A 27947-nucleotide genomic window follows, 5' to 3' on the forward strand; every position below is an offset into this window, starting at 1 on the left:
ATGGGGCGTCGGGCGCCGCCCGCCTGCCTCGCGCTGCTGTGGGGCTGCGCGCTGGCCGCGGCCTCCGCGGCGCAGGGCAAGGAAGGTAAGTGCGCTCGGCCCGACCCCGGCCCCTGCTCCGTCCCGAGCCCGGCGCGCCGGGACGCGCGCCACTTCGGAAACTCCAGTCCTGGCGTGCTGAGGTCCGGAGGGCTCGCGGGCTGCGAGCCGGGAGAGTCTGGGGCCCCCGCCCCAGCCCACTCGGGGCTGTAGGCGCTCCTAGTACTAAGAGGCTGGGGCCCGGGCGCGCGGGGCTCAGAGGCCGCAGAGAAACGGACTCGGCGCCGGCCACGAGGCTTCAGGAACGCGTCCCGGCGAGGGCGCGGGGTCTCTTGGAGCAGGAGTGTCCGGGGGTCTTTCCGGGGGCTCAACTTCGTGGTGACCTGAATTCGCTAACCCTCTTGCCCGGATTTTGCGGAGAAGGCGTTTCTGTGGAGGCCACTCACTTTGGGGAGGGGCTCTATGGCCGGCAGGGACACCCTTGCAGAAGCCCCAGCTCCCTGAAGTTTTCTCCACGCCCCGTGATGCCTCCAGTCGGGGAGGAGAGCTCGCGGGGAGTTTCGGGCCAGTTTGCCCACGCACAGCCCTCCTTCCCGCCCCGCACTCCAGGACTCGGGGGGCAGGTCCCCGGGCCGCGAGTGCGGACAGGAAGTCCCAAAGTCAAGAGTTCTGAGCGAGGGGTGATTCAGAGCCAGGAAATGCAGCAGGTGGGGGCGCGGCCTGCCAAGGTGTGGAGCCGGCACCCCAGGGCCACCGCGGAGTCCGGGCACCCGGGGGTGGGGGACTGACTCACCCGCCCCTGCCGCCGCGCTGGGTTGGGGGCCGCGCGGACTTCGCCCGGGGCGGGGCCGCGGGTGAGTGGGGGCGTTACCGCCTCGGCTGGGGTCGCGGAGCGGACGGGGGCTCTTGCCCTTGGCCGAGGCGCTTCCTGTCCACCAGTCCACCCTGCCGAGGCCGGCTTCAGTTTCCGACTGAGAAGGTCTGCCCGCCCGCGGGGGCAGAGGAGGTTTCCGCAGGCTCCACCAGAGGGAAGTGCAGAGGAAACCCGGGCCCCGTGAGAAGTTTCCTTCAGCCTTGCCTTCCTTTTCCGCCTCCCGACCTGGGGTTGGAAGTTTTGCTGTTCCAAGTTGGGAGTAAAAGAGGCCCGAGCCGGAACTCTTTGGGGGTGAGGGTGAGGGCGGCATCTTGTCCCCGCCCCTAATCAGTCGGGGTTCCTGGTCCCAGCTTGCAGGCTGAGTGGGTGGGCTCTTCTGTGACCCTCAGTATCCCCCCACCCCACCTTTTTGTCCTCCTTCTGGGGGATTGTGGTTGGAGGGAAGGAGGGAGACAGCCGCATTCACTGCAGGCCTTTCCCGAAGGCCCCGGCGGTGGGGTAGGGGGACCAGGCAGGACTAGTGCCCCGGTGATGGTTGTGCTGCAGCCTTGCCTTGGGCCGCTGTCGAGCCCCCCTAGCCTAGATGACTAGCGCCCACAACACCCCGACGTGCGTGGCATGGGGGAGGAAAAGGACCAGGGAAAGTTTTTGCTCAGGCTCCCAGAGTCCCTGTGAGGGCCTCCGCAGGGAGCTGTGCCTGTGGTGAGGGGTGGAGGAGAGATGCCCCAGCTGGGATTCCACGGATGTGGAGGCTCTGCCTGGAGATGGGTCAGGGGTGCAGACATAAGCCCCTTCCACCTTCACCCAGTCTGCTGTCCTCTCCCTCCTCCTTCCCAGTGAGTGCAGGACCCGGCTGCCTTAGGAGGCCCCATGGAGCCTGTTAAACTCTTGGCAGCCCCTGAGTCTGTCCTTTTACAAACGGGGAACCTGAGGGGGGCCTGAGCCCTTTGTCTCCAGAGGGTTAGCTCTGAACATCTGGCTTCTTGGGCTCCAGAGCCCAGGGCCCCTGCATCCAGGTCCTGGGCTGGGTTTTCCTGAGACGTGAGAGTACCTGCAGGGCTTGCTGGCCTGAGCTGGGAGGTGGGCTGGAGAGCGCTCCCGAGACCTGGGAGCCCTTGGCGTCTTGGCTCTCTAAGGGCCCAGTGTGCCCTTTGTCCCGGTCCCCTTTTCTCTTCGTTCCTCTCCCCGTCCTGCCCCCCAGCCCCAGTCCCCTGCCTCCCCGCTTCTTTAGGAACCAGCCTGTCTCCTTTGGAGGGATGGGGAGAGCAGGGAGGTGATGCCTTTGAGTAAAGAGCTCTCAAGCGATGTGGACCCACAGGGTTGATATTTGTGATGGAATTTCAGACTGAGAAGGTTTTTCTGGGGGTGGAGTGATCCAGCCGGGGCCCCTGGATGAGCCCAGCTTCGCCCAGGCCTTGGTGAAGCCTTCAGGGCCCGTGGAGGGGCTCCCGGGCCCGTACCAGCTGGGTCCCTGGAAGCGGCTCAGGGAGAAGCCACCCGTCAGGGTGGGGCCGGGCGCCAGTTCCTGGTGATCGGCTCTAGGGAATTTCCCCCGGGAGGGAGGGGGCTCCTTCCTGTGTGAAGGCTTCTTTTCTTCTCCAGTGAGCCCTGTGATATTTCTAAAAGCAGGTCTCGGGCTGGAAGGGGAGCAAGCTCTGGCAGGGGTCGTGGGGGTCCCTCTGTGCCAGGTTAACCCTTCAGCACCTGGGAGCCATGAGCCCTCTCCCCCAGGAGTGTAGACTGCAGCTTCCCACCCCTCTAGGGAAGGGGGGCGTCCGGATCTGAGGACCTCTCACCTTTGTCCTCCTACTTACCCGGGGTGGAGCCAGGAACCCCCAGATTCCTTCCTGTGCAGCCAGAACATTCCATTTGCCAGTGGGCTTAGTGAATTTCCCAAGCCTGGGCCTTGGGCATGTCCGAGCAGATCCCTGCCCCTGCCCACCCCCCGGCCGCCCTCCCCTGTCCCCTCAGCCTCGGGCTGTGCCACGTTGGGTTTCCTCTCCCCAGCCGCCCTGTGGGCCTTTCCTGGAGGGCCTGGCCGGGTCAGCAGCAGTCAGCTGGCAGTGCTCCGCTCCCAGTCCCCGGGGAGTGGGGTGGTCTGCCCTCAGCAAAGCGTTTCTCAGAGTCTGCCCAGGCTCCCCTCCCCATCCTCCGCATCTGTCTAAATCAGCTCCATCTCCACCTGCCTGGGATTCCACCCTGAGAGGCATTCAGGTCCAGGCCTTGAGGAATGCTGCTTCTTGGGGCCATGTTCCTCATGTTTCAGAGTCCAGAAGAAGTCAGCATTAGGTCCCTCCCCGACCCCTCACCTCGGGGCTTTTCCTCTGAATCTGGGGACCTTACAGAGGGTCCCTGCTTGTTCTCCAGGCCCCAGATCCTCTGGGGAGGGTCGCTTCTGTTGGTAGCTGCCTGGACATTACTTGGAAATGGAGCAGGAGGCTGCACCAGGGGTCTTCAGTGCAGTCGATGAGGCTGGCAAAGCCAGGGGTGGGCAATGGGAGGTGCCTGAGGGCATGGCTGGATCTGGGGAAGCCCCTGGCAACGTGTCCTTCCTGCGAATTCTGATGCCTCTCTGGGGACAGTGAGGTCCTGGCAGCTGTTTGCTCTGGGTCTGGACGCTCCCTTTAAAGGTTTCCATCTCAGTCCCTGGACACCTCTGGCAGGTCAGTGGCCAGGGTGTCAGGGACGGAGGCAGTGGAAACGGCTCTCCAGGGCCGGGCCTCACCGGCTATGTGTGTCTGTGGGTCCCTCCTGGAGGCCCCGTGGGTTCAGGGCTTTGTCCTGCCTGCTCTGTGGCTTTTGTGGTGGGAAGATCAGTTTGCAGACACCCTTCCGGCAATCCTACTCCCCTTCCTGGAGTCGTTCCCACCTGTTAACAGTTCTCTCCTCTTGGAGGGCCAGGAGACACGCATGTACACACGTGTGCTGCGTCTGTATGGCCTTTGTGGGGTTGAGGGTATTTTGTGCTATGTGTGTGGGGTGGGGGATGTGGCTGGAGCAGATAAGGGTGCCCCCAAGACCTGCGTGCGTGTGAACTGCTGCAGGGGGCCTATTCAGGAAGCAGGCAGAGAGGCCTGGCCACTGCCCCCTGCTGGGCTGAGCTCTGCCCTCTTTGCCCAGCTGGGGCGGTGTGGCTGGAGGGAGAGGCCTAGTCCTCCCCCGTCCTGCACTGTGACTGTGACGAGGTCCCCTCCCTCCCCGGGGGCCCTGGGTCCCCCCCATCTTCTGGAGAGATGGGTCTTCTTGGCCATGCTGACCCTGAGTGGTGGGGTCTCTCTGGGGGCTGGGGAAGCCTTTAAGGCCACTTGGGATTCCCGGGGGCTCCTGCCTTTCCCACATGGCCTGCGCCCTGAAGATACCTCCAAGCTGACCCAGCTTCCCCTCGTCTCTTCCAGTTGTCCTGTTGGATTTCGCTGCGGCTAAAGGGGAGCTTGGCTGGCTCACACACCCGTATGGCAAAGGGGTAAGCTGTCTGGGGTGGGTGGGGGCCTGGGGACGGGGAAGCTGAGCCCCGGGGAGGATGGGGCCTGGCCCAGAGCCGATGGCTTAGCCAGTGTTTAAATCCAGGTTTCTCACCGATTAGGCAGGTTGGGGCGAGAGGGCAGGGAAGGGTCCTGAGAGGCAGGGAGAGCTGGGAGACAGCCGGAGGCCCAGCAGAGCAGGACCCCAAGATGCCCCAGAAGGCTGACGCCCGGAGGAACCCCCTCTGGCTCCCTCCATGCCCCTCTTGGCAGGGAAAGAGTTAGAGGCTCCCCCTGTGTTTGAGGTCCTGGCTCAGGAGATGAGGGATGAGCTAGAGACAGGGAACGTGGTCTCAGGTCCCCACAGCCCCGGAAGCCAGATCAGGTTCCTTCCGGCCAGGCCCCTCTCCTTGCTTCTCCAGCTGTTGCTTCCCTTTCCTGCTTGAGGCTGAGTTTGTTTTGTCTCTTTCCCACCAAGTTCACCCCTCCCCTGCCCTCCCCTCCCCTCCCCTCCCCTCGCCCTTCCCTGCTGTGTCCTGGACGGGTGGGCAAGACCCCAGGGTCCTCTCCCCAGCTTTGCGTGTGACTACTGTGTGGGCTTGGGGAGGATACTGATGCTCTGGGCCTCGGTTTCCCCCTTCTTGAATTTGTTCTGGAGCCTGAGCTGTCGCCAGGGGGTACTCGAGACCATTTCTATTGCTGGCCAGATCTGTGAGTGAGCTGGGCGCTGGCCCCTGGTCACCTTAGCTCTGTAGGCCTGGAGTTTAACGTCAGCAGGTTTCTAGGATCCTGGAATGTCATCCAACTGAGTCATGACACAGTAGGAAACTGAGGCCCAAGGGCATCTGAGGCCAAGGTCGCACAGTGCGGCCCAAGCCTTTCTCCTTGGCCCATTCCGCTTTTTTCATACTTATGTTCATTCATTCAGCAAATACTTTCCCAAGTACCTACTGTATTGGAGGTAGACCCTGGGGATGCAGAAATGCGCTAAGGAGCTCAGACTCTGCTGTGGCAGCAAGGTGCAGTTGTCACCACGTGGGTGCTAAGACGGCAGAGGCCGTGGCAGTCCAGGGGAAGCACTCACCCCAGCCGTGGTCCAAGCTGGGAAGCCTTCCTGGGGGAGGCTGAGCAGTCATCTGAGTAGTGATGCGGACTCAGCTGCTGTTGCTGACCCGCCCCTCCTCTGCCACTCGCGTGCGTCTGCACAGTGCGTGATGATGGTGATGATGCCAGTGGCCCTGTGTGCCCACCATCCACGCCAGGCAGCATGCTCAGCTTTCGGTAGACGTTCTGCCCTTCATCTTCACAGCAAGTTTGTGAAGTGGCTCTGGCCCCCTTGGCAGGATGGGGACTGTGAGGCTCAGAGAGCTAAAGGCATCTGCCTGAGGTCATGCGGGACCCCCAGCCTCCGCCCTCTGCTCACTGTCTAATAAAGGGGTTTAGCACCCTGGCACTGGCATCAGGGGCGACACCAAGGGGTCAGATCCAGTTCAGCCACTGGTAACGTGTGAGGGAGACCCGAGAGTGAGGGCGGGAACCGGAGAGCCCGGCGCCGGCCCGCCTCCTGGCTGATTCCGCTGGGCCCCCGCCTCCCTGCCCACACTCCCCTTCCCCTCCCGCGCAGTGGGACCTCCTGCAGAACATCATGAACGACATGCCCATCTACATGTACTCCGTGTGCAACGTGGTGGCCGGCGACCAGGACAACTGGCTCCGCACCAACTGGGTCTACCGGGGGGAGGCCGAGCGCATCTTCATCGAGCTCAAGTTCACCGTGCGGGACTGCAACAGCTTCCCCGGGGGCGCCAGCTCCTGCAAGGAGACCTTCAACCTCTATTACGCTGAGTCGGACGTGGACTACGGCACCAACTTCCAGAAGCGCCAGTTCACCAAGATTGACACCATCGCGCCCGATGAGATCACGGGCAGCAGCGACTTTGAGGCGCGCCACGTGAAGCTGAATGTGGAGGAGCGGTCCGTGGGGCCGCTCACACGCAAGGGCTTCTACCTGGCCTTCCAGGACGTGGGCGCCTGCGTGGCACTGCTGTCCGTCCGTGTCTACTACAAGAAGTGCCCCGAGCTGCTCAAGGGCCTGGCCCGCTTCCCCGAGACCATCGCCGGCTCCGACGCGCCCGCCCTGGCCACCGTCGCGGGCAACTGTGTGGAGCATGCTGTGGTGCCCCCCGGGGGTGAGGAGCCCCGCATGCACTGTGCTGTGGATGGCGAGTGGCTGGTGCCCATCGGCCAGTGCCTGTGCCAGGCGGGCTACGAGAAGGTGGAGGACGCCTGCCAGGGTGAGTGAGGGGGCTGTGGCGGAGGCCGTGTTCCCAGGCTCTCGTCTCCGTCTTGCAGGCGGGGACCTTGGTGAGGTGGTCCTCGCTCTGACACTCGGTGGTTCTGTTAGTGGAAATCTCTGAGGCTTCCTAGGCTGGATTCACTCGTTCATGAGAACGAATCCTTTGAGAAAAGGACAGGGTGGAGAATGTGAGTGAAGACTCTCAGGCAGGAATGGAGGTGAGAGTGTTAGTCGCTCTGTTGTGTCTGACTCTTTGCGGCCCCGTGGACTGTAGCCCACCAGGCTCCCGGGTCCGTGGGATTCTCCAGGCAAGAACACTGGAGTGGGTTGCCCTTTCCTCCTCCAGGGGATCTTCCCAACCCAGGGATCGAGCCCAGGTCTCTCGCATTGTAGGCGGACTCTCTACTGTTTGAGCCACCAGGGAAGACCCCAGACAGGAATACTGGAGTTCACGTCTCAGCTGTGCATCTAGCGGTGTGACTTTCAGCAAGTTCTTCACCCGCTCTGCGTCTGGGCTTCCTCATCTGCACGGTGGATGGGAGCACAGTGCCCATCTCCTAGGGTTGTTATGACAGTCAGGTGACTTAATACTCATGAAATGCTTAGGTCAGTGTCTGACACAGAAGTGTTTTTAAGTGTGATTGTTATTTTTGGTTCATCCCAGAAGTTTATGTTGAGTATCTATTATGAAGCGGCACAGTGGGTACAGTGCCTTAAGTCCCGGGAGCAGGTTTCTTCTCTGTTAACTCACTGTGTGACCCTGGGCAAGTCACTGAATCTCGCTGGGGCTCAGGCCCCTCTTTGGTTCTTGGAGGTGAGTGAAGTGGACCCATGATGTGCCTCCCCTGGCTGCCCGTGACAATCCCCCGAGGAGCTGTTTGAAAAAGGCCTGCTTGGGAGGGTGCTCCGGTCTGGCTTCACTGCCTGCCCCACCCCAGGCCGTGGACCCAGATCTGCCCACTGGGGCTTCTGCTGATGACGAGGGGGCTGGCATCATCAGACTGTCTGGGGACAGGGCCTGAGCTCTCATCCGGAGGCCGTGGCTTGGCACAGCCAGGCCTGTGATAGCGGAACGCGCTGAAGTGACGTGGATTCTTTCAGTGGTGACTTTTCTGGAAATGGCTGTGGGGCAGGGCATTTGTGGAATGTGTGCCGACCTTTGGCAGGCTCTGGGAGCTTCTTTGCTGAGATAAGCGGGGTGTTGAGAAATCGGGGGTTCGGGGCCTGCACTTACACATACCGACCTCTGGTGAATGTCTCTTTACCTCTGGCCTCAGGCTTCCTGATCAAAAGACTGAGAAGTTCAACTGTTCTAGCAGATTGTATTCTTACCTAGCAACCATGGGTCCTGCGGGGTTTCAGGCCTGGAGGACTCTGAAGCCCTTTCTCACGGGCTGCACTTGCCTCTCAGAGCCAGTCCTCAGAACCTTGCCTAACACAGCCCTGAATGAGAAGTCTGCTCAGAGCCGCTCTGCCTGTGGCGCGGTCTCTGCCCGGCCCTCCCACCGCCCTCTGGCCTCCCGGCTGCCCTCTGCTCCTCAGCTGGCCCTGCCTGTGGTGACCTCAGGTGCTCGCCCCCGGGTCAGACAGTGACCGCGGGGGTTGGGGGGAGGCCGCCCTGGGTAAGCAGACTCCTCCCCATGACATCCTCACACAGGAATGCAGGCGGGGGGTGGGGGGCAGCTGAAAACTTTCCACAGGCTGGTGATTCAGGCCCGGCCGTGATAAGTGGACAGTTGAAGTGGGGGGGTGTCTCTGCAGGAAGGGGGGTCGGGCTTCCTTCCCCGGGAGCGGGGCGTCAGGCCTCTCAGGCTTTGTTTGTGAAGAGTTGAGCTGCCCCAGGAGGGAGGCCTGGTTTCCAGGACCGGAATCTTTGACTTTTCTCGGGGGACCCTCCGCACCACCAGCCACCTGTTGCCCTGGTTTTTCCCCCTTGGAGTCCCTCTCCCTAAATCCCTTCCGTGTGGCTTGGGGGCCCTCTGTGTGGTTGGGAACCCCCAGCCTGGCAACTGTGCCTGCAGACCTTCCCCAGCCCCCCAGGACCCTGATGGTGGGGGAGAGCCAGTTACAGAGCTCGGTGCTGCCCCGGGCAGGCGCTCCATCTACCTGCTCCTGCAAGTCTGTGCCGCCACTCTGAGAGGCAGGGACTGCTGCCCGTCCCATCTCACAGACAGGGAACTGAGGCTCAGAGAGGTGAAGAAACCTGCCTGGCATCACACAGCTGAGACTAGTCGCCCCAGGACTGGATCTAGCCGATGCAGCGGCATCCAGGCCAGAGGATGGCTCAGGAGGCGGGGCGGGAAGTGACCGGTTCCTCTGGAATCCCTGAGTCAGCGCCCGGCCCGGATGGACGCTCAGGGCAGCAGGGTGGCAGGTCCTGGCACAGGCGGCGAGGGGGCTGGGGGCGGGGGCTCTTCCTGAGCACGTTACAGAGGAAACGGAGCTGTCGGGTCTGTCCCCTGCCTGCCCTCCGCAGAGCCGTGGGCCGAGAGGCCCCGCTGGAGCTTTACTGGTGGCAAGCCAAGCCCGGAGCGGGGCTGGGCAGCCCCAGGTCACCAGCACCCGGCCCAGGTGATTGCCAGTTCCTCCCCAGGTCCCCTCCCCAGGGAGCTCAGGAAAGAGTTAAATGGACAGTGGAAGGGAGCCACCTCCCAGGTGCTGTGTGGATAGGTGGGCACGCAGCCGCGCTCTGCTGAGCTATGTCAGGAATGAGCCCGCTTCCCTCCGGCGCCCCTGCCCCCAGCCCTGCCTAGGGGACGCTGGAGCCGCTCAGGCTGACCGCCACGTCCCTCGGGGCGGCTCTGTCTCCCCGTTTGTCTCGCCTTCCTGTCCTGGCACAGCAGCTGGTGCCTCGGCCCGGGGACTGCTGGCCAGGTGAGCAGGTGGCCAGCAGCTTGGGCCAGAGGCTCAGTCCAGCAGCTGGGGTGGGGGCTTGGGGGTCAGGAGGTCCCTCCTTGGGGGCTCCTGCTCCCTCGAGGGGCCCAGCTCCTCCCCGCTCCAGTCTCTGTCCCCCAGTTCACGGACACCTCATCCCATGCCGAGCATTTCCCAAGCGAAGTTTCCTGTCTTCACAAACAACCCAGAGCCCGAGCAACTTACTCCCGTTTTACAGATGAGGAGACTGAGGCCCCAGGAGAGGAAGTGAGTGAGGGAGCTGGGGCCTGGCATGGGGAGGGCAGTGCGCTGTCTTCAAATTCCCCTGGTGTGTAGCTTTCTACCCGCAAGCTATGTGACCTTGGTGAATCCCTTCTGGGCTTCGTTCTCCCCACCTGTAAAATGGGTGGGTTGGAGCCTTAGCACTCAGAGCCTACCTCCTGTGACTTTCTGCTGTGGTTCCTCCTGAGAACCTGGGTTGCTCTGGCAATCTGCAGACGGGGTGACCTCTGCATGGGTGGCACCTGAGTGGCCCAGACCTGGCCCAGGGTCCAGAGCTGAAGAGGAGGCACCCCATAGGCAGGCAGTGGCTCTGGGTGAGGGGCAGGGTGTCCCTGAGCACGGCAGGGGCTGATCCCCAGGCTGAGCGGGTGGTGGTCTGTGATCTGTGACTCGTGGGTTTGTCCCCTTCCAGGGGAGTGCCCCTGGCCTTACTTCCATGGTTTCTTCCGGCCTGAATGGGGGTTGGAGCCATGGCAGCCCCCCCTCCCTGCCCCCACCCAGCCCTCGGCTCACACGGAGCGCAAAACCTCCATGGGGGGGCCCTCCCTTCCTCCGGTACTGAGGTGCACTGAGGTGAGCGGGTCCCTGAACGGAAGGAAGGAGGCAGGGAAAGCAAACAGCAGATGAAAGGCTGGTGCCGGGGAGGCGGAGTCTGGCTTATCGCAGCCTGGTGGAGGAATGTGCCCACAGAATGTTCCCCGGGGTGTGTGGGAACGGGGCCGCCGGGGCCGTCAGTGCCCCGCGTTTGCAGGGTCGCCGACTGCTGCCTGTCAGGTGCGGGGCAAAGTCCAGGCTTTGTGCCTGTGGGCTGGAGTGGCCAGCTGGCCTGGGCTGGGGCAGGTGACTGACCACAGGTGGATCTCCACCGCCGGCCGGGGGAGGGGGCTGGGCCTGGAGGAGGGGCTCTGCCACTGGATCTGCGTCACGTCACGCCAGAGGGCGTATGTCCCTGAGTCATCCCACGCTGCCACCTGAGGGGCGGGCATCGGGAACTGGAAAAACCAGGGTACACCCCTGGGCGCAGCCACCCTGCCCCCGTTCCCCTGCTTGGAGAGGCCTGGGCCTGCCAGGCGATCTGGCAGGGTGTGCCAGAGCCGGGATCTGGATCTGGGCAGGTGGCATCTCAGGCACCATCCCCAGCTCTCCTGGGCACTGAGACGCTCGTTTCTGTGGCCCTGGAGCCCGTTTGTGATGGGCACACAGGTTCTGTCTTTACTCACATTCATTCATCCGTCCAGTCGGCAGATGTTAGCCGAGCATCTGCTGTGTGCCAGACCCTCTGCCAGGCCAGGGGACACAGAGAGCGGATTCCACTCCTGCACCCCACCAGCTGCCTGTCTCACAGAAGACCCAAAATCGTTGCAGAAGGAGTCCGAAAGCCAGGGCTGTGAATTCCCCTGGAGCAGAAGCGGTGTTTGTTTTTCTTGCCACGGTCTCCCAGCAGCTAGCATCATGCCAGACACGTAGGAAGTGCTCAGTTTCTGTTTGGTAAACACAAGATTGAGTAAGAGATGCCCTGATGGTCAGAAGGGGGCCAGAGATTGCGAGTCCGGGAGGGCTGTGTAGAGGAGCTCAAGCTGGGTATTGAAGGATGCATAGGAGTTTGCTGATGGGTGAAGGGACAGTGGGTATTTTGTGTGAGTTATGTTTGGGAATGTGTGACCACCCAGTGTGTGACTCCTGTCCTCCCCACTCGTCTGCCCAGAATGCCCGGAAATGCAACCCTGCAAGATCAGGAAGACCCGGGGGCGTAGCAGTGGACTCCAGGGCCCCTGAGCATGGGCCTGGGCACACTGCCGGGCCCAGGGAAGGCCCCGTGGAGCTCTGCGGCTGGAGGAGGGGGCAGCACATTCCCGTCAGGCCAGCACATGCCCTGCTGGGGCTGCCTCTCCGCTATTCTCTGGCACATGCCCAGCGGAAATCTCTCCAAATTCCCTCTTTCCTGCCGGCAGCAGGCAGGCCACCCCCGGCTCAGAGACCAAAGAACGGAGCCCGCCTCTGCTCCCGCTTCCTCCTCTGGCCCGGGGCTGGGGGGCTGGGGGCCTGGAGGCCTGGGGAGCAGCCACTGGGGGGCGAGGGGCCCTGTGGGGTTTACAGGTGCTGAAAGCCTTGTGGGGGCTTGGGTCCCTCCCCAGCCTGAGCGCTTGAGCTGGGGGGTGTGATTATGTTCTTGGGGGCCCCTGAGCACCCCGCCTCCGTGGGCCGGGACCACCTGCAGCCAGCACTTACCCAGGGTGTAAGCCCCTCTGGCAGACAAGTCAGGGCATTCGGGGGAATTGAGAGCCCAGCTTTCTGAAGTCTCAGGTTTACTTGTAGGTTTGGGGGAGGAGAGAGCTATTTTTGTATTGTAACAGATAAGTGATGAGAAAGAAGGCAAAATACACAGGGATTCCTTAAATGCAACTGGAGACTTCAAAGCCCTTTGGGCCTTGGAGTAGGAGGTCACGCTGGCGGGCCCGACCAACCCCCTCCCAAGTGGCCTGGGTGTGACGCCACTGCTTTCTCCCCAAGGACACAGAAATGCCCTGTGTTAGGAGGCGTCACCCACTCCCCCCTCCACTAGCTGCTTGGAAATCAGTCTTGGGATTTTCTGGCTGTTGAAGCGGTCGGGCCTCCTCTCTTCTCTCTTCGGGGTTGTTTAAGAACTTTGATTTCTCTTTGCTCCAAACTGACATGTTTGGGGGGAGAGGAGGGGGCTTTGAGGTCTGGCATCCGGGGCTTTGGCTTCGTATCTTGGGAGCTTGTTGACCTTGACCAGGGTGCTTCACCTCTCTGAGCAGCAGTTTCCCCACCTCCAAAGTGGAACGAACCATAACAGTGCCTAGTATGATAACAGACTTATTGTGACGACTAAATGAATGTCAAGTGCTTGGTTCAGAAACTGCACAGAACAGCCGCCTAATCAGTGGTCGCTGCACGTGACGGGCTCCAGGCTACGCTGTCCTGGACAAGCCCCCTCCCCTGTGGTGTGTGCCCGAGCTCTCTCAGGGCCTGTGTTGACATTCTGCCGTGGTAGGACAGGCAGGAGAAGGGGGAGAAGCTTCCACGATAGTCCCCTCGGGCCTCGGCGAGCAAAGTCATTAACGGGAGTCACCACTGAAGACCTTAGAAACTGGATGTCCTTTAATTCCTTTCCCCTGACTCTCCACCTCTGCTCACGTAGGGAACTAGACAAGGAAGGAGACTGTCCCCAACCTTTTTCAACAGCATAGATCTGACCGTACCATTATTCTCTACATCAAACCTTCAATGGCTCTCACTGCCCCTAGGATAAAGTCCCAGTTCCTTGATCTGACATTAAGGGCCTTTCTCAAGCTTGTCCCCTGAGGCGGCTCAGACGCACTCCCTGCTACTCTCCAGCCTTGTGCCCACAAAGCCACGCATACTTCCCGTCAGTCTTGCTCTTTCTCACCGCTAACTCCGCCTCCCAGCATTTCTGCCCTGCTGAACTCCTACTCAGCTCCGAAGCCCCGGCTGAAACATCCCACATTTGACTCCACGAGCCTCTGCCAAGGTTGTTTCTACCCCTGTGGGCCTTTGCCCACGCCTTTCTGGTGGACATCGTCTTGCGCGCCTACTCCCTGAGGTCAGGGGCTTTGTCTCAGGGCTTCGCTGGTGGTTCAGATGGCAAAGAATATGCCTGTAATACAGGAAGCCTGCGCTATCCTGGGTAATCCCTGGGTCTAGAAGGTCCCCTGGGGAAGGGAATGGCTACCCACTGCAGTATTCGTACCTGGAGAATCCCATAGACAGAGGAGACTGGTGGGCCACAGTCCACGGGGTTGCAAAGAGTCTGACAAGACTGAGAAGACTCACACTTTCACGGTGTCTGTGCGTAGGGCTGGATGTAGAGTCAAGGATCAGTGTTTGATGAATATGATACTGAAGCTGCTGCTAAGGTGCTTCAGTTGTGTCCGACTCTGTGTGACCCCACAGACGGCAGCCCACCAGGCTCCCCCGTCCCTGGGATTCTCCAGGCAAGAACACTGGAGTGGGTTGCCATTTCCTTCTCCAATGCATGAAAGTGAAAAGTGAAAGTGAAGTTGCTCAGTCATGTCCGACTCTTAGCGACTCCATGGACTGCAGCCTACCAGGCTCCTCCATCCATGGGACTTTCCAGGCAAGAGTACTGGAGTGGGGTGCCATCGCCTTCTCCAGATACCTGAAGCTAGAGGTGTCTTATTCTTTGTCTTCCCACCGAACAAGCTGAGGGTGGGGGACGGTAATTGTAGGCTTGGGGAAGAGGACCCTGGGGGCCCCCACCCCATTCTGGCCGCTTCAGCAGCTGCCCAGCCCCGGGGTAGCCGTGGTCAGTGTCTGGGTAGTTTCCTGCTGTGGGGCCAGGAAGGGGACTGGGGCCAGGGCAGGACAGGGAGACGGGAGGAAGAAGCCTCTGGAATGAGGTTTCTGAGGCCCTCCTCGGCCTGGCCAGGACTATACCTGCCACCAGGGAAGGAAGAGCTGCTTCCTGGCGGCCCTTGTGAGCAGAGGAAGTGACTCGGTCCCTGAAAGCAGATCCAGAGAAAATGCTGGGGGCCAGCCCCAGGACAGGAAGGCAGTCCGGCCTTGGGGTGGTGGGAGCCCCCACAGAGCTGGCACCCTGATGCTCCTGGCTGATAGGCTGGGGGGCCGGGCTGGGGGTGGTGATCAGTCAACAAACCCAGATGGGGAAGAAGACAGAGTCACTGCCCAGGCAGCTCGTAGTCCAGGTGGGACCTGCCAGGCTGGCCTGCACAGACTCAAGGAGGGAAAGCAGACAGGCAGCTTCTTGGGGAGCTGGAAGCTGAGATGCGGGCCTTGAATGCCCGGCACAGGGGTGGGGCGCTTCTTGCAAGAGCCCGCTGGGGGTGGGTTTGCAAAGCTTTCGAGCAGGCTGGCCAGGCGCTTCCTGGGCCCCCTGCCTGAGCTGGGCACTTACCACAGAGTTTGTCGTCAGTCTGGCCGATGAGCAGACTGGCCCGTAGAGGCTCAGTGACTTGCCTGGGGACCCAGGGCGAGGGAGAGGAGGAGTCACTAGGGTTGGGAGCAGGCTGAGCTGACTCTGTCCCTGCGCCCCCAGCCTGCTCGCCGGGGTTCTTCAAGCCCGAGGCGTCCGAGAGCCCGTGTCTGGAGTGCCCCGCACACACCCTGCCGTCCTCCGAGGGTGCCACCGCCTGCGAGTGTGAGGACGGCTACTTTCGGGCCCCGCAGGACCCACTGTCCCTGCCCTGCACGCGTGAGTCTCCCGGTGGTTGGGGCGGGTTGGCTCAGGGGGGTGGCTGATGCTGACCTGTCCGCGCCCCGCCCTGCCCCATGCAGGCCCCCCGTCTGCCCCACACTACCTCACGGCCGTGGGCATGGGCGCCAAGGTGGAGCTGCGCTGGACGCCCCCCCAGGACAGCGGGGGCCGCGAGGACCTCACCTACAGCGTCTCCTGTGAGCAGTGCTGGCCCGAGTCGGGCGAGTGCGGGCCCTGCGAGGCCAGTGTGCGCTACTCGGAGCCGCCGCTGGGGCTGACCCGCACCAGCGTGACCGTCAGTGACCTGGAGCCCCACATGAACTACACTTTCACCGTAGAGGCCCGCAACGGCGTCTCGGGCCTGGTGAGCACCCGCAGCTTCCGCACCGCCAGCGTCAGCATCAACCAGACCGGTGAGGGCCCCGGGGTGGGGCCGTGCCCGTGCGACCCGCCCGGGCGGGGGCACTTCCCTAGGATGGTCACCCAGAGCTCCGCCGGGCTCAGAGGGAGGCAGCACAGAGTGGTCCGAGGCGCGGCCCCTGGAACCTCTTCTGAGCTCTGTGACTGTGGGCGAGTTACTTAATCTCTCTGAGCCTCAGTGTCCTCACCTGTAAAGTGTCAGTCGCTCAGTCGTGTCCAACTCTGTGACCCCAGGGACTGTAGCCCGCCAGGCTCCTCTGTCCATGGGATTCTCCAGGCAAGAATACTGGAGCGGGTTGCCATTCCTTTCTCCAGGGGATGTTCCCGACCCAGGGATCGAACCCTGGTCTCCTGTATTGCGGGCAGATTCTTTACCATCTGAGCCACCAGGAAGCACCTGTAAAATGGGGTTATTTAAGGGCTGTTGAGAGAATTTAAGAAATCCTTATATGTAGGCTGGTCCATAGAGAGGTTATTGCTTTCCTTTTAGTATTTATGCACTCATAAATACTCATGGGGCACCCCTGATGTGCCAGCCTGTGTTGGGGCCCCAGCCTGGGGCTTTGTGCTCTGGGGCTGGAAGTTGAGAACCCCAGGTCAGGCTGTGGATGGGACTGGGTCTGGGTGCTCCCTCAGGGCGCCCCCTGCCCCTGGGTGGCTTCTCACACCCCTTCCCGCCACCACTGTCCCTCCCAGAGCCCCCCAAGGTGAAGCTGGAGAGCCGCAGCACCACCTCACTGAGCATCTCCTGGATCATCCCTCCGCTGCAGCAGAGCCGCGTATGGAAGTATGAGGTCACCTACCGCAAGAAGGTAATGCGTGCAGGGCCGGGGCTGGGCACAGGGATGCTCCCCGCACGACACAGCCGTCTGGAGAAGCTCTGCTCTGCAGATGCGGAAATGGGGGTCTGGGGTATTCCTGAGAGTTGCCTCTCCGAGGCCAGCCAGCAGGGGTTTATGGGAGAGAAGATGCGGTGTTCTGGAATCCCTGGAAGAGGTGGGGGTGCAGGAGAGCCCAGTCCTGGAGATCAGGCAGACCTGGGTTTGAGTCCTGGGTCCTCCACTTGCTGGCTGTGACCTGGAGCGAGTCACTTCACTTCACTGAGCCTCAGTTGCAGCCTCTGTAAGAAGGGCACCGACCCCGCTAACACAGCGACTAAGCCTGCTAAGCTGGAGTCGCTTTCCGGCAGGCTGAGCTGACAGCCCTCCCCTGTCCTCACGGTCTGTCCCTCCACCTGCTGAACACCCGCAGGGCGACTCTAACAGCTACAACGTGCGGCGCACGGAAGGCTTCTCTGTGACGCTGGACGACCTGGCCCCAGACACCGTCTACCTGGTGCAGGTGCAGGCGCTGACGCAGGAGGGCCAGGGCGCGGGCAGCAAGGTGCACGAATTCCAGACGCTGTGTGAGTCGGGGCCCGGGTGCAGGCCGGACCAGCGTCCCGACACTGCCGGGACATCCTGGGCGGAGGGAGTAGATCAAAGGACTTAGAAGTGCCCCCTTCCTGGTCAGCCCCAAGCCTGGGAAGGGGGCAGGACAGAGGGCAGGGGGAACCAGGGCTGTGCTGTGAGAAGAGAAGGATGTGGGCTCTGGCACTGACAGGCCCAGTTCAAATCCTGCAGTGTGGAGAGGGTCCCCCACGCCTGCTCTGCTCCCTGGGGAGGGCCTCTCGTTTGCCATCTGTGAAATGGGGATAAGGACCCTCATGGACCCTCAGTAGTAGAGGCACCCAGCAAGTGTCTAAGGCTCTAAGTACAACCGGGGGATCACCATGGTTTGAAGTGTGGGGGCTCCTTTGTCATGCTCTGGTCTCCCCCGACAGCCACGGGAGGGTCTGGCAACATGGCAGTGGTCGGCGGTGTGGCTGTCGGTGCGGTCTTGCTCCTGGTGCTGGCAGGAATCGGCTTCTTCATCCACCGCAGGTTCGTGGGAACCCACGGCCAGGCTCCCCAAGGACTCAGGCGGGACACGGGGATGCAAACCTCGGTTTCCTGAGGGACAATGAGGTTGATAGGAATCTAGTCCCTGCCTCCTGGGGTGTGTGTGTGAAGATGCATCGACTTGTGAAGGGCTCCGCACAGGGCCTGGGGGGCCATTGTGTGTGTGTGTGTGTGTGTGTGTGTGTGTGTGTGAAGATGCATCGACTTGTGAAGGGCTCCGCACAGGGCCTGGGGGGCCATTGTGTGTGTGTGTGTGTGTGTGTGTGTGTGTGTGTGTGTAAAGATGCAGTGATTTGTGAAGGGCTCCGCACAGGGCCTGGAGAGCTGTGTGTGTGTGAAGATGGCAGCGACTTGTGAAGGGCTCCGCACGGGGCCTGGGGGGCCCCAGGGGCCCCGGGCAGAGTGGTCATCAGGATGGCGTGTCGATACTTCCTCGGGACACACGGGCAGGAAACTCCGGGCGCTCTAATTAAGGAAGCCTGCATTACAGCCACTTAAAGGCCACGGCAGGGAATAGGTGCCAAGGAGGGAGCCGGCTTGCTCATTTCCTCTGCCTGAGGACACCAGGCCCCCACTCAGGGCCAGGGTAGGGTCAGGAGGCTCTGACACAGGGGGTCACTGAGCTCCCTATGTGTCTGGTCTCCCACGGGACCTCACAGGAGGAAGAGCCTGCGGACACGCCAGTCCTCGGAGGACGTTTACTTCTCCAAATCAGGTGAGCTGTGGCCCTTGCTGGCCGCCTGCCGTCCTCGTGCCCCCTGTCTGTGATGGAGCCGGGCCTGCCCCGGGGGTCCCTGGCCCGTCTCCTCCTCCTCCCCCTGCTCTAGGGGCCCCTCCCCTCCCCAAGCTGTCTGTGACCCCGCCTCTCCTTTGCCTCCCAGAACAACTGAAACCCCTGAAGACCTATGTGGACCCCCACACCTACGAGGACCCCAACCAGGCTGTGCTCAAGTTCACCACAGAGATCCATCCGTCTTGCGTCACGCGGCAGAAGGTGATCGGAGCCGGTGAGGTTGCGCGCCGCGGAGGGGCCTGGGGTGGGTTGGGAGCACCTGATACCTGGGCTGACAGTGCTTCTCCAACCTCGCCTGCCTGCAGGAGAGTTTGGGGAGGTGTACAAGGGCACCCTGAAGGCGTCGGGGAAGAAGGAGGTACCTGTGGCCATCAAGACGCTGAAAGCCGGCTACACGGAGAAGCAGCGAGTAGACTTTCTCAGCGAGGCCAGCATCATGGGCCAGTTCAGCCACCACAACATTATCCGCCTGGAGGGCGTCGTCTCCAAGTGTGAGTCCTGGCTCCGGAGTAGGGGTGGGGGACCCGTACGGGACGGGAGGGGCACCCGCTGGGGCCCCCAGTAGGGCCTCTGCTGAGAGCCGCGCCCCTGCCCTGACACCTGTGCGCACCTCCGCAGACAAACCTCTGATGATCATCACCGAATACATGGAGAACGGGGCCCTGGACAAGTTCCTGCGGGTGAGGATGTGGGCCCAGGTCGGCTGGGATCCTGGCTGGAGGCTGGGGGCCCCTGGTGGGCGTGGCCTGTCTGGGGTACCCGGTGGGCGTGGCCTGGCTGGGGGCTGGGTCTCGGTGGGCGTGGCCTGGCTGGTGCGGGGTCGGGGGGGCATCCTGGTGGGCGTGGCCGGCTGGCGGCTGAGGCCAGGTGCCCCTGCAGGAGAAGGACGGCGAGTTCAGCGTGCTGCAGCTGGTGGGCATGCTGCGGGGCGTCGCGGCCGGCATGAAGTACCTGGCCAACATGAGCTATGTCCACCGCGACCTGGCCGCCCGCAATATCCTCGTCAACAGCAACCTGGTCTGCAAGGTGTCTGACTTCGGCCTGTCCCGTGTGCTGGAGGACGACCCCGAGGCCACCTACACCACCAGTGTGAGTACCGGGCGGCCTCGGGTGGCACTGCCTTTGCCTTCTCACACATGGGGCCTGGGTCTCCGGGGAGCGTGGCCCTGACTGGGATTGGCCCAGGGGTGCTGAGGGGACAGTCGTGACTGGCCTGGTCCCTGCAGGGTGGCAAGATCCCAATCCGCTGGACGGCTCCTGAGGCCATTTCCTACCGGAAGTTCACCTCGGCCAGCGATGTGTGGAGCTATGGCATCGTCATGTGGGAGGTGATGACGTATGGGGAGCGGCCCTACTGGGAGCTGTCGAACCATGAGGTAGGCCCCCTTGCCCTGCCCAGCCCGGTCTGGACCTGGGCTTAACCCTTTACTCATTCCCAACCCCCAGGGGTTGGGCAGAGAGGAGTTTGGGGGGCTGGTCTTCATGTACGGCCCTTCATTGGCTCAGTGAATGTCTGTTGAGGGCCTACTGTGTGTCAGGCTGAGTGCTAGGCTCAGGCCCAGTCCCTGCTGACACTCAGCAAAAGACCAAAGAAAGGAGTAGTGGGGTGGGGGAAGCGTGTGCCTGCGTGTGTGTTTATGTGTGCGTTTGTGTGTCTGTGTGTACAAGTACCTGGCACCTCGTGCAACCAGGAGGCCTGAAAGGCTTCCCAGAGGAGGTGACATCTCGGCTGAGACTGAGGCATAGTAAGGCAGCAGCCAGGTGAAGGCACAGAGGGGAAGAGTGTGCAGGCTAAAGGGGGCAGGGTGTAGGCACCCAGAAACTGCCAAGAGTCTGGCTACAGGGCCCGCGTCTTGGCTGTCGGCCCGGTGCCCTGTGAGGAGGCATGGCCAGGGGACAGCCTGGCCCTCTGTTTCGGGCTCCTCTTCCTTCTGCCAACCACTGTGTGGGAGTCTGGGGGCTGTGAAGGCACCCTGACCACCCCGCCCGCCCCCAGGTGATGAAGGCCATCAATGACGGCTTCCGGCTGCCCACGCCCATGGACTGCCCCTCCGCCATCTACCAGCTCATGATGCAGTGCTGGCAGCAGGAACGCACCCGCCGCCCCAAGTTCGCCGACATCGTCAGCATCCTGGACAAGCTCATCCGTGCCCCCGACTCCCTCAAGACCCTGGCTGATTTTGACCCCCGGTGAGTTCTGTACTTTCGGTCCAGGGCGGTCCCCCAGGCATCCTCCTGAGCCGCTTCAGCGTGGTGGGCAGCGAAGGGTGGGGGTGAGGGCTCAGAAGTGACACGTGGGCGTTACTTAGCCTGGACCAGGGTGGCTCAGGCGGTACTAACGGAAGCAATCAGCATGCGTGGTAAATGGGTTGGCCCGGCGCTTAGTGTGTTTTAACTCATCTAGACGGCTTAGGAGATGGCCCTGTAACCCCCTTTGTAGATGAGGAATCAGACACGGGGCACTTAAGTGTCTTACATGCTGGCAAGTGGTCAGGCTGGGACCACGGCTCTGAAGACCCAACTCTCTCATATTTGGTTCTTTTGTGGAAACTGGTGGTGCTCCTGGCAGTGGAAGCAGGAGGCGGCAGGAGCCGGAGATGCCGAGTGCTCCTGACCTGCCCGAGCGCTGTCTCCTGGAGCATCTCCTGACCTGGTTTCCCCATCGCCCAGACAAGGAAAACAAGGCGGGGCGGGTGGGGGGCTCACCCGCAGCCTGGTGTCTGCTGTTGCAGGGTGTCCATCCGGCTGCCCAGCACCAGCGGCTCAGAGGGTGTGCCCTTCCGCACGGTGTCCGAGTGGCTGGAGTCCATCAAGATGCAGCAGTACACGGAGCACTTCCTGGTGGCTGGCTACACCACCATCGAGAAGGTGGTGCAGATGACCAACGAGTGAGTGTGAGCTGGCCCTGCCCCGCCTGTCCTCGCCGCGACCCCAGGCTGCCTCTGGGCCTCCCACCCGCCCACACTTCTCTCTAGCTGCCCTGCTCTCCCCCTCATCTCTTTCTCTCTCCTCTCTCCGGGAGAGTGGCTTTGCAGGAAGGGCAGAACCAGGCTGGCAGCCAGCAATCCTGGGCACGTACCTGCGGCTCCGGTGAGAAAATAAGAGTAATTGTAATCGTAACAGGGGCATGTGTTGAAGGCTGACCATGTGCCAGCTCTGCTTGAGCACTTGGTTTTGTTTTTACAAATGCTTTATTGCAATAACTTAGCTATTACGGAGGGCACGTATCCTCACTGTACAGATCAAAGTTGGGTTTTGTGGCTGCACCCTATGGGATCTTAGTTGCCCGACCGGGGACTAGGCCTATTCCCTCTGTGTTGGAAGCGTGAAGTCCTGACCACTGGACCATCAGGGGAGGCCCATGCGCTTGCGTACTTTGACTCAGCCCCACGGGGCAGGTGAGAAACAGTGCCACCCAGGGTTCCATGGCCCTTAGCGGTACTCCAGCCTGGGGCAGTCAGGCTCAAGAGGTCAGAAACCATGAAGGTCGTTAGTGGGGAAGTGGAGGCTCAGAGGTTACGTGGCGTACTCCAGGTCACACAGTTTGTAGCTGAGAAAAGAAAGACTGTTTCACAGCCATCACCTGGTTGAATTCCCTATTTGACTCGTGAATAGAGGCTATTATTCCCGCTGCCCCCCCCACTTAACAAGTAGGGAAACTGAGGCTGAGGTGATGCACGTGGCCCGAGGTCACACAGCCAGTGAGGCACACCGTTCTTCTCCAGGACGCCGAGCAGACTGAGCAGAGCCCTTGCACTTTCCTGGCTGACGTGAGAAGGGGAGGGCACTGCCCACCCTCCCCTGGCACCGCTCCCCGTGTGGTTGCCTCGCAGCCCTGCGGTCGGCGTGGCAAGTGGTGCCAGCCCCTTCGGCCCCGCCCCGGCTTCCGCCCTGCGGGAGCTCTCGTCTCCTCCCAGCTGCAGCAGCAGGGACCCTTCCCGACACGGCCTTGGCGCAGACACCTCTTCCCATCCCGGGAGGGAGAGGACACTGTCCTCTTGGCCTTTTGTGCTTCTAAAAATAGTGGTAGTTCCCAGCTGTGTCAGGTCCAAGGTCGTGAAGGAAACGAGCCTTGGGGCTGAGAGGTTTTGGGAATCGCATGGGAAGGGCTGACCCAGGCCCCCTGCAGTTCTGGGTCACAGTTCTGGGGCTAGGGCCTCTGTCTGAACATTCTCCAAGGCCTCTAAAAACTGCTCAGCTGGACTTCTGACCTGCTGGTCAAGGCCTGTCAGAGCAAGCCGTGGCCTGTCCCAGGGGACAGCCTGGATGAGAGTCAGGCAGAGACAGCTGACCGGAGGGAGGCATGGAAAAGCAGAGGAAAGAGACAGATGTCTTTCTTTTTTTACATAGAAGTTTAGTTGATGTACAGTGCTGGGCCAGTCTCTGCCGTACAGCAGAGTGACTCAGTCATGTACGTGTGTACATTCTTTTTCTGTATTCTTTTCCATGTGGTTTTGAATGCAGTGGGCTTTGAATACAGTTTCCTGTGCTATACATTAGGGCCTTGTGAGATGGGTATCTTATGTTGCCAGCCGGTTGCAGGGTCCAGACCCTGGGCTCTGCAGTCACACCTGGGTTTGAGTCCCACACTGGCCACTTCCTAGCAGGTGGTTTTTGTCAGGTTAGGTTCCATCTTTGACCCTTGGTTTCCATTTCCCTGTTTGGGTGCAATGCAGATGATCCACCTGGTACACAGTAGGGGCTTAATCCATGTCACACTCCCCTTTTTCTCCATTCTCTTGCTTCCCACCCCAGCCTGTGGGCAAATACCAGGGTTTCTCGGCTGCTTCCTGTAACCTGGGAGCCTGGAGTGGCTGCTTAGCCCTCCCGGGGGCCCCACCGAGGACAGTAGAGCCTCTTTGCTGGGTGAGCAGAGCTGAGGTCAGGGAGACATGCTTACAGGAGACTCAGCTCCTGGAAGCTTCCTGAAATAGCCCTGGGGGCTCCTCGGCCAGTTCTTTCCCATGAGCGGGAGCAGGGCTGTCTTGGACCGATGGGGGTGTGTGTGTTGAGATCTGAGCAGGCCTGGATAAAGGCAGGAAGTCCTTGCACGCTCCCCCCGCCTCCTCTCAGCCTCACTGGTGCTCTGGCCCAGGGCCTGTGTGACTCACGCTGCTGCCTCCATCTTTATCTCCAATTAGACGAGGGAAAGGGGGACCTCAGAGTACTTTTTAACCCCTGGGGCTGTGTCTACACATGCTGTGGGTCCCAGCGGGAGGCTCTGCGTTGCTCTCAGAAGTCAGCCCTCCTGGGATGGGGTGTGGACTTCGGCTCCACTGTCTCACCCCTGCCCTGAGTCCACATCCGTCACCCGTCCCAAGGGGCAGGCTTCTCAGTCACCTGGGGCCCCACTGCGTGCTCAGTCAGTCGTGTCTGACTCTCTGCGACCCCAGGGACTGTAGCCCACCAGGCTCCTCCGTCCGTGGGATTCTCCGGTAAGAGTACTGGATCCAGTTGTCATTTCCTTCTCCATGGGGTCTTCCCGACCCAGGGATTGAATCTGGGCCTTCTGCTTGGCAGGCAGACTCTACCACCGAGCCACCTGGGACGTCCCTGTGGCTGCTCCACAGCGGCTGTCTTTTCTCAGCTTGAGCATTCACTGTGTTATTTTGGAGTTACTTGAGATTCTAGCTAGGCTAGTGAGTGGTTCTGAATGATTCTCGAGGAGCTAATGGAAGTCATAGGAGTTGCACCCCAGAAAAATACCCAGTCCAACAAAGGGCCTCTGCGGTGTTGGGGCTGTGGCCCACCGCATCCGGGGCCTGGGGGCACTGGCTGATGGGTCTTCTGGTCTCCACGTGCCCTCAGCACAGCTTGATGCTGAGGGGACCTTTGCTGAGAGGATGAAAGGTCAGGCCGCTTTCCCTCCGCCCTCCTGTCTCCTGGCTCCCGTGGCCAGTGCACAGCGGGTGCTCACTGGGGAGGTTGTGGCCTCTGAAGTCCCTCGGCGGGGAGGGGGCTGGCATTGCCAGAGCTCAGGAAAATGGTGGCCTCGGTCGTGTGCATCCCCACGCCTGTGATGGCAGTTGATCCAGGGGGTGCCTGCCCAAGGATCTCCCAAGGCAGAATCTAAGGTTGGGGCGGGAACAAAGCTGGATGGTCTGCCAGAGGCCACAGGTGTCGGCCGCTCTGTGGGGACAGCAGTAATGCTCTTCCAGCATCTCCGCTGTGCTGGTTAGCAGTGGCGCTGCCATGGTGGGTGAGGAAGTTCTCCCAGGTGTCTGACTTCGGGCCTTCCTGCTGCAGTCCCGGGGCTGCCCTCCCACACCTCTGCCTTTCCGAGCTCAGCACTTCTCAGGGGCTCCCAGAGCCTGTGGGAAAGTTGTATCTCCAGAGTTGCTTGCACCATATAATTAGCTCCCTTTACAGCCAGGAGAGGGCTCATAAAAATCTGGGTGTTTTCATGGGTTAGGGCTGATGGGTGAGGATGGCGAAGGGGGGGAACTCCCAGCGTGAGCAGTGAAGGTCTGCTCCAGGGTTCCTGGGAGTGTAGGCGGTTTACGAGGGGATGGAGGGTCATGGGGGAGGCGGGGGAGGCCCCTGGGCCCCTGGGCACGTCTTTCCGCCAGTGCTGATGCTGCCTTCCCCTCTGCCACCAGTTCGCAGGGTCTCCCGCCCTCCCGTTAGGCAGTTGCCTCATTTTACAGGTGGGGAGATCGGGGTTCCCTGCCTCAGGGGGAGCTAGTCACCGGATCTGGTCACTGGAAGCCCCTCCTGTTAGAGGCCCACAGGACTTTAACCTCTGATGGCCCCTCAGGGGGCTTCCCAGGCGGCACAAGTGGTAAAGAACCCGCCTGCCGATGCGGGAGATGCGGGAGATGCAGGAGACGCGGGTTCGATCCCGGGTCAGGAAGAGCCCCTGGACCAGGGCATGGCAACCCACCCCAGTGCTCTTGCCTGGAGAATCCCAGGGACAGAGGAGTCTGGAGGGCTGTAGTCCATGGGGTCGCAAAAAGACACGACTGAAACGATTTAGCATCTGGCACCCACGGCCCCTCAGTAAGGATTTCCTGAGTCCTTCCTCTGTTATGAGAATTTGGAGGGAGTGGGGGTGAAACAAGGCGGTGGCTGTGAAGAGACCTGGGGCAGAGAGAGCCTTCAGAGTCCCCCCGAGGGTCCCTGGCATCTGCCGATGGCATCCGTGTTGCCTGGGGAGGAGACTTAGCTGGGCCTTTAGGACAGACCCAGCTAGGGGGGACGGCCTTCCTTCACAGCTGGCTTGTTCAGCTCCTCCACCTCTCAGCTGTGCCCCTCTGGGCAAGTCAGTTCACCTTGCTGAGCCTCAGGTTTTTAATCTGCAAAATGGGGTCAAAAACAGCATCTACTATACGGATTTTGTGCCAATTTGATTAAAAAAAAAAAAAAAAGCCTCTTGCACTCAGTGCTCTGTCATTTCTGAACTTGTTGATGTCCGCAGGCTTGCAGGCCCTGGGCCCTCCTTATGAAGCCCCCACCCCCAGGTGCCACGCCCCCTCTCCCCATGCCGCCCCCCTCCCCACCGCGCCCCCCTCCCTGCACTGTCCCCGTCTCCCCGCACCCCGCTCCCCACCCTTGTCTCCCCGCGTCGCCCCCTCCCCCAAGCCCCCTCTCCCCACCCCCGTCCCTCCCACGGCTGCCCCCCTCCCCAGAGCAGCCCCTCACTGTCTCCCCCTCTGCCTCACCCCGCACAGCGACATCAAGAGGATTGGGGTGCGGCTGCCCGGCCACCAGAAGCGCATCGCCTACAGCCTGCTGGGTCTCAAGGACCAGGTGAACACGGTGGGGGTCCCCATCTGAGCCCCGACAGCCCTCGCAAACCATCTGCTGAGAATACTTGAAGAAATGGACTGGCTTCCTTCTGCGCTGGGCCTCCGGGGACCGTATTTATTTCCAGTTTTTCTTTGTTGACACCATCCTGAGGCCTCTGCTGCAGGGAGATCTTCGACGATACCTTGGCCTGAGCTGAGGAGATGCTCAGGGATCCTGGGCAGGACCGCCTCTTCTCTGACAAAGGACTGACCAGGCCTCCACGCACGCGGCGACTCCGTCGCGTTCCCAGCATCCCCGCCAAGGCCGCGGACCCACACGCAGGCCATCGCCTCGCTGACCATCTCCATGCGGACCATCGCCATGCAGGCCATCGCCACGGTGACCATCGCCACAGTAACCATCACCTTGCTGACCATCTCCATGCAGACCATCGCCACGCAGGCCACTGCCACGGTGGCCATCGCCTCGCTGACCCCCGCCTTCCAGAGGAGGAGCAGGGACCTCATGCTGAGACGAGGAGGAGCCACACTCGGCGGGCAAGACCTAGCACGGTCCTCCCACCCCCAGCCCCGTCCCAGCCCCCACGGGCCAAACTCTTGCTCCCCCGGGACCCCTGCAGGATGCTTGGTTGTGTGGAGATTTTTTAAAAAATATATATTTTGTACCTTGTGGAGAGGATGTGTGTACAGCGGGGGGCCTGGCTGGGGCTTGGGGCAGACAGCGCCTGCTTCGGGCATTCCCAGACCCACTCAGACACCATTTACTACTCTGTCAGTGTTAATGATTTTGTTCTGTTGGGGTTTTTTTTTTTTTTTTGAACCTTAATTTATTATTTTTTTATATTTATTGTTAGGAAACGACTTATTTCTGCTCTGGAATAAAGTTGCAGATTGTTCAAACTGAGTTTGTTTTTCAGCCTTCAGAGGAGCAGTGGGGTTGAGAGACCGCGTCTGAGGTGGGGTGGGTGCGTCCCTAGGGTCCGGTGGTGAAGAGTTCTCACCTCCCATGCGGGCTGTGGGTTGGATCCCTGGTCCGGAAACTTAAGATCCCACATGCCATGTGGTCGAAAACTGTTTTGCAGATAAATAAATAAAATAAAATTGGGTCTTTAAAAACATGAAATGAGGTGGGGAGGGCTCACCCCCACCCTGGAAAGTAGACAGAGCTTCATATGCAGTGCACATGTCATGTAGCCCTGGGAGTGCGGTGGGCGGGAGGTGGGCAGGGGACCAGGAGTCAGCCTCCATGCCAACAGGCCTTCATCACCTTTGATCCCAAGGCTTCTGGAGGGCGGGGGCAGTGGGCGATGGGGGAGGAGGCGGGGGGGGGGGCGATGGGGGAGGGCGGGGGCAGGGGGCGATGGGCCAGGGCGGGGGCCGTGGGGGATGATGGGGGAGGGTGGGGGCGGCGGGGGGGCCTGACGGGGCAGGGCGGGGGGCACGGCGGGGAGGGCACTTAGCCCAGCCATCAGCCTCCCTCCCACACATCTCCGCAGAGCTGTTGAAATAAATTCTTCATCCATGTCGGGCTCTGAGGTTTACAAAAGCTTTTCACAAGTTTGGGCTTGTTGGAGCCTTAGCACTCCCGAGTTTCGAGTTTCGTGGGCAGCCCCGTTTTACAGAAGAAGAAAACTGAGGCTGGGCCCAGGGAAGGGGCTTGCCCAAGGCCACGGCGACTTAAGAGGCAGAGGCCAGACTTGAAAGCAAGGCCTTGCATCCCAGTTAGGTGCTTTTCCCACAGAGGGGAGACTCAGGCTCAGAGATGTGCAGTGACTTGCCCTAAGTCACGCAGCAGGGAGGAGAAGGGGCCTTGGAGTCACAGCCCTGGTCCCACCCCAAGCCTTCTGCACTATACCAGGCCACTGCCCAGGACACCAGAGGCCATTCTTGGCGGGCCTTAGGAAGATGTCATACCCCGGGCATCAGAGGCAGGATCAGATGGGCAGAAGTGATCCAGGGCACAGGAGGAAGTCTTCCTGGAGGAGGTCATCCAGAGCTAAGA

At 61.2% G+C, this 27947-nt stretch overlaps 1 protein-coding gene and 1 non-coding gene across 2 annotated transcripts; both read left to right on the top strand.

Moving 5' to 3' along the window:
- Window positions 1-26848, top strand: EPHA2 (EPH receptor A2). Its single transcript, NM_001205731.3, has 17 exons — window positions 1-85; window positions 4309-4376; window positions 5999-6668; window positions 14886-15041; window positions 15125-15457; window positions 16161-16276; window positions 16716-16869; window positions 17287-17386; window positions 18064-18119; window positions 18286-18411; window positions 18503-18688; window positions 18816-18877; window positions 19077-19286; window positions 19424-19573; window positions 20194-20387; window positions 20930-21085; window positions 25868-26848. Exons 1-17 carry the CDS (start codon window positions 1-3, stop codon window positions 25971-25973), a joined length of 2928 nt encoding a protein of 975 aa, NP_001192660.1. The 3' UTR covers window positions 25974-26848.
- Window positions 9526-9571, top strand: MIR12026-1 (microRNA mir-12026-1). Its single transcript, NR_162387.1, has one exon. It is a non-coding gene; the product is annotated as a microRNA mir-12026-1 (primary transcript).
- Window positions 26849-27947: the final 1099 nt, after the last annotated feature.

Source organism: Bos taurus, chromosome 2 (assembly GCF_002263795.3).
Source record: "Bos taurus isolate L1 Dominette 01449 registration number 42190680 breed Hereford chromosome 2, ARS-UCD2.0, whole genome shotgun sequence".
Classification (NCBI taxonomy): domain Eukaryota; kingdom Metazoa; phylum Chordata; class Mammalia; order Artiodactyla; family Bovidae; genus Bos; species Bos taurus.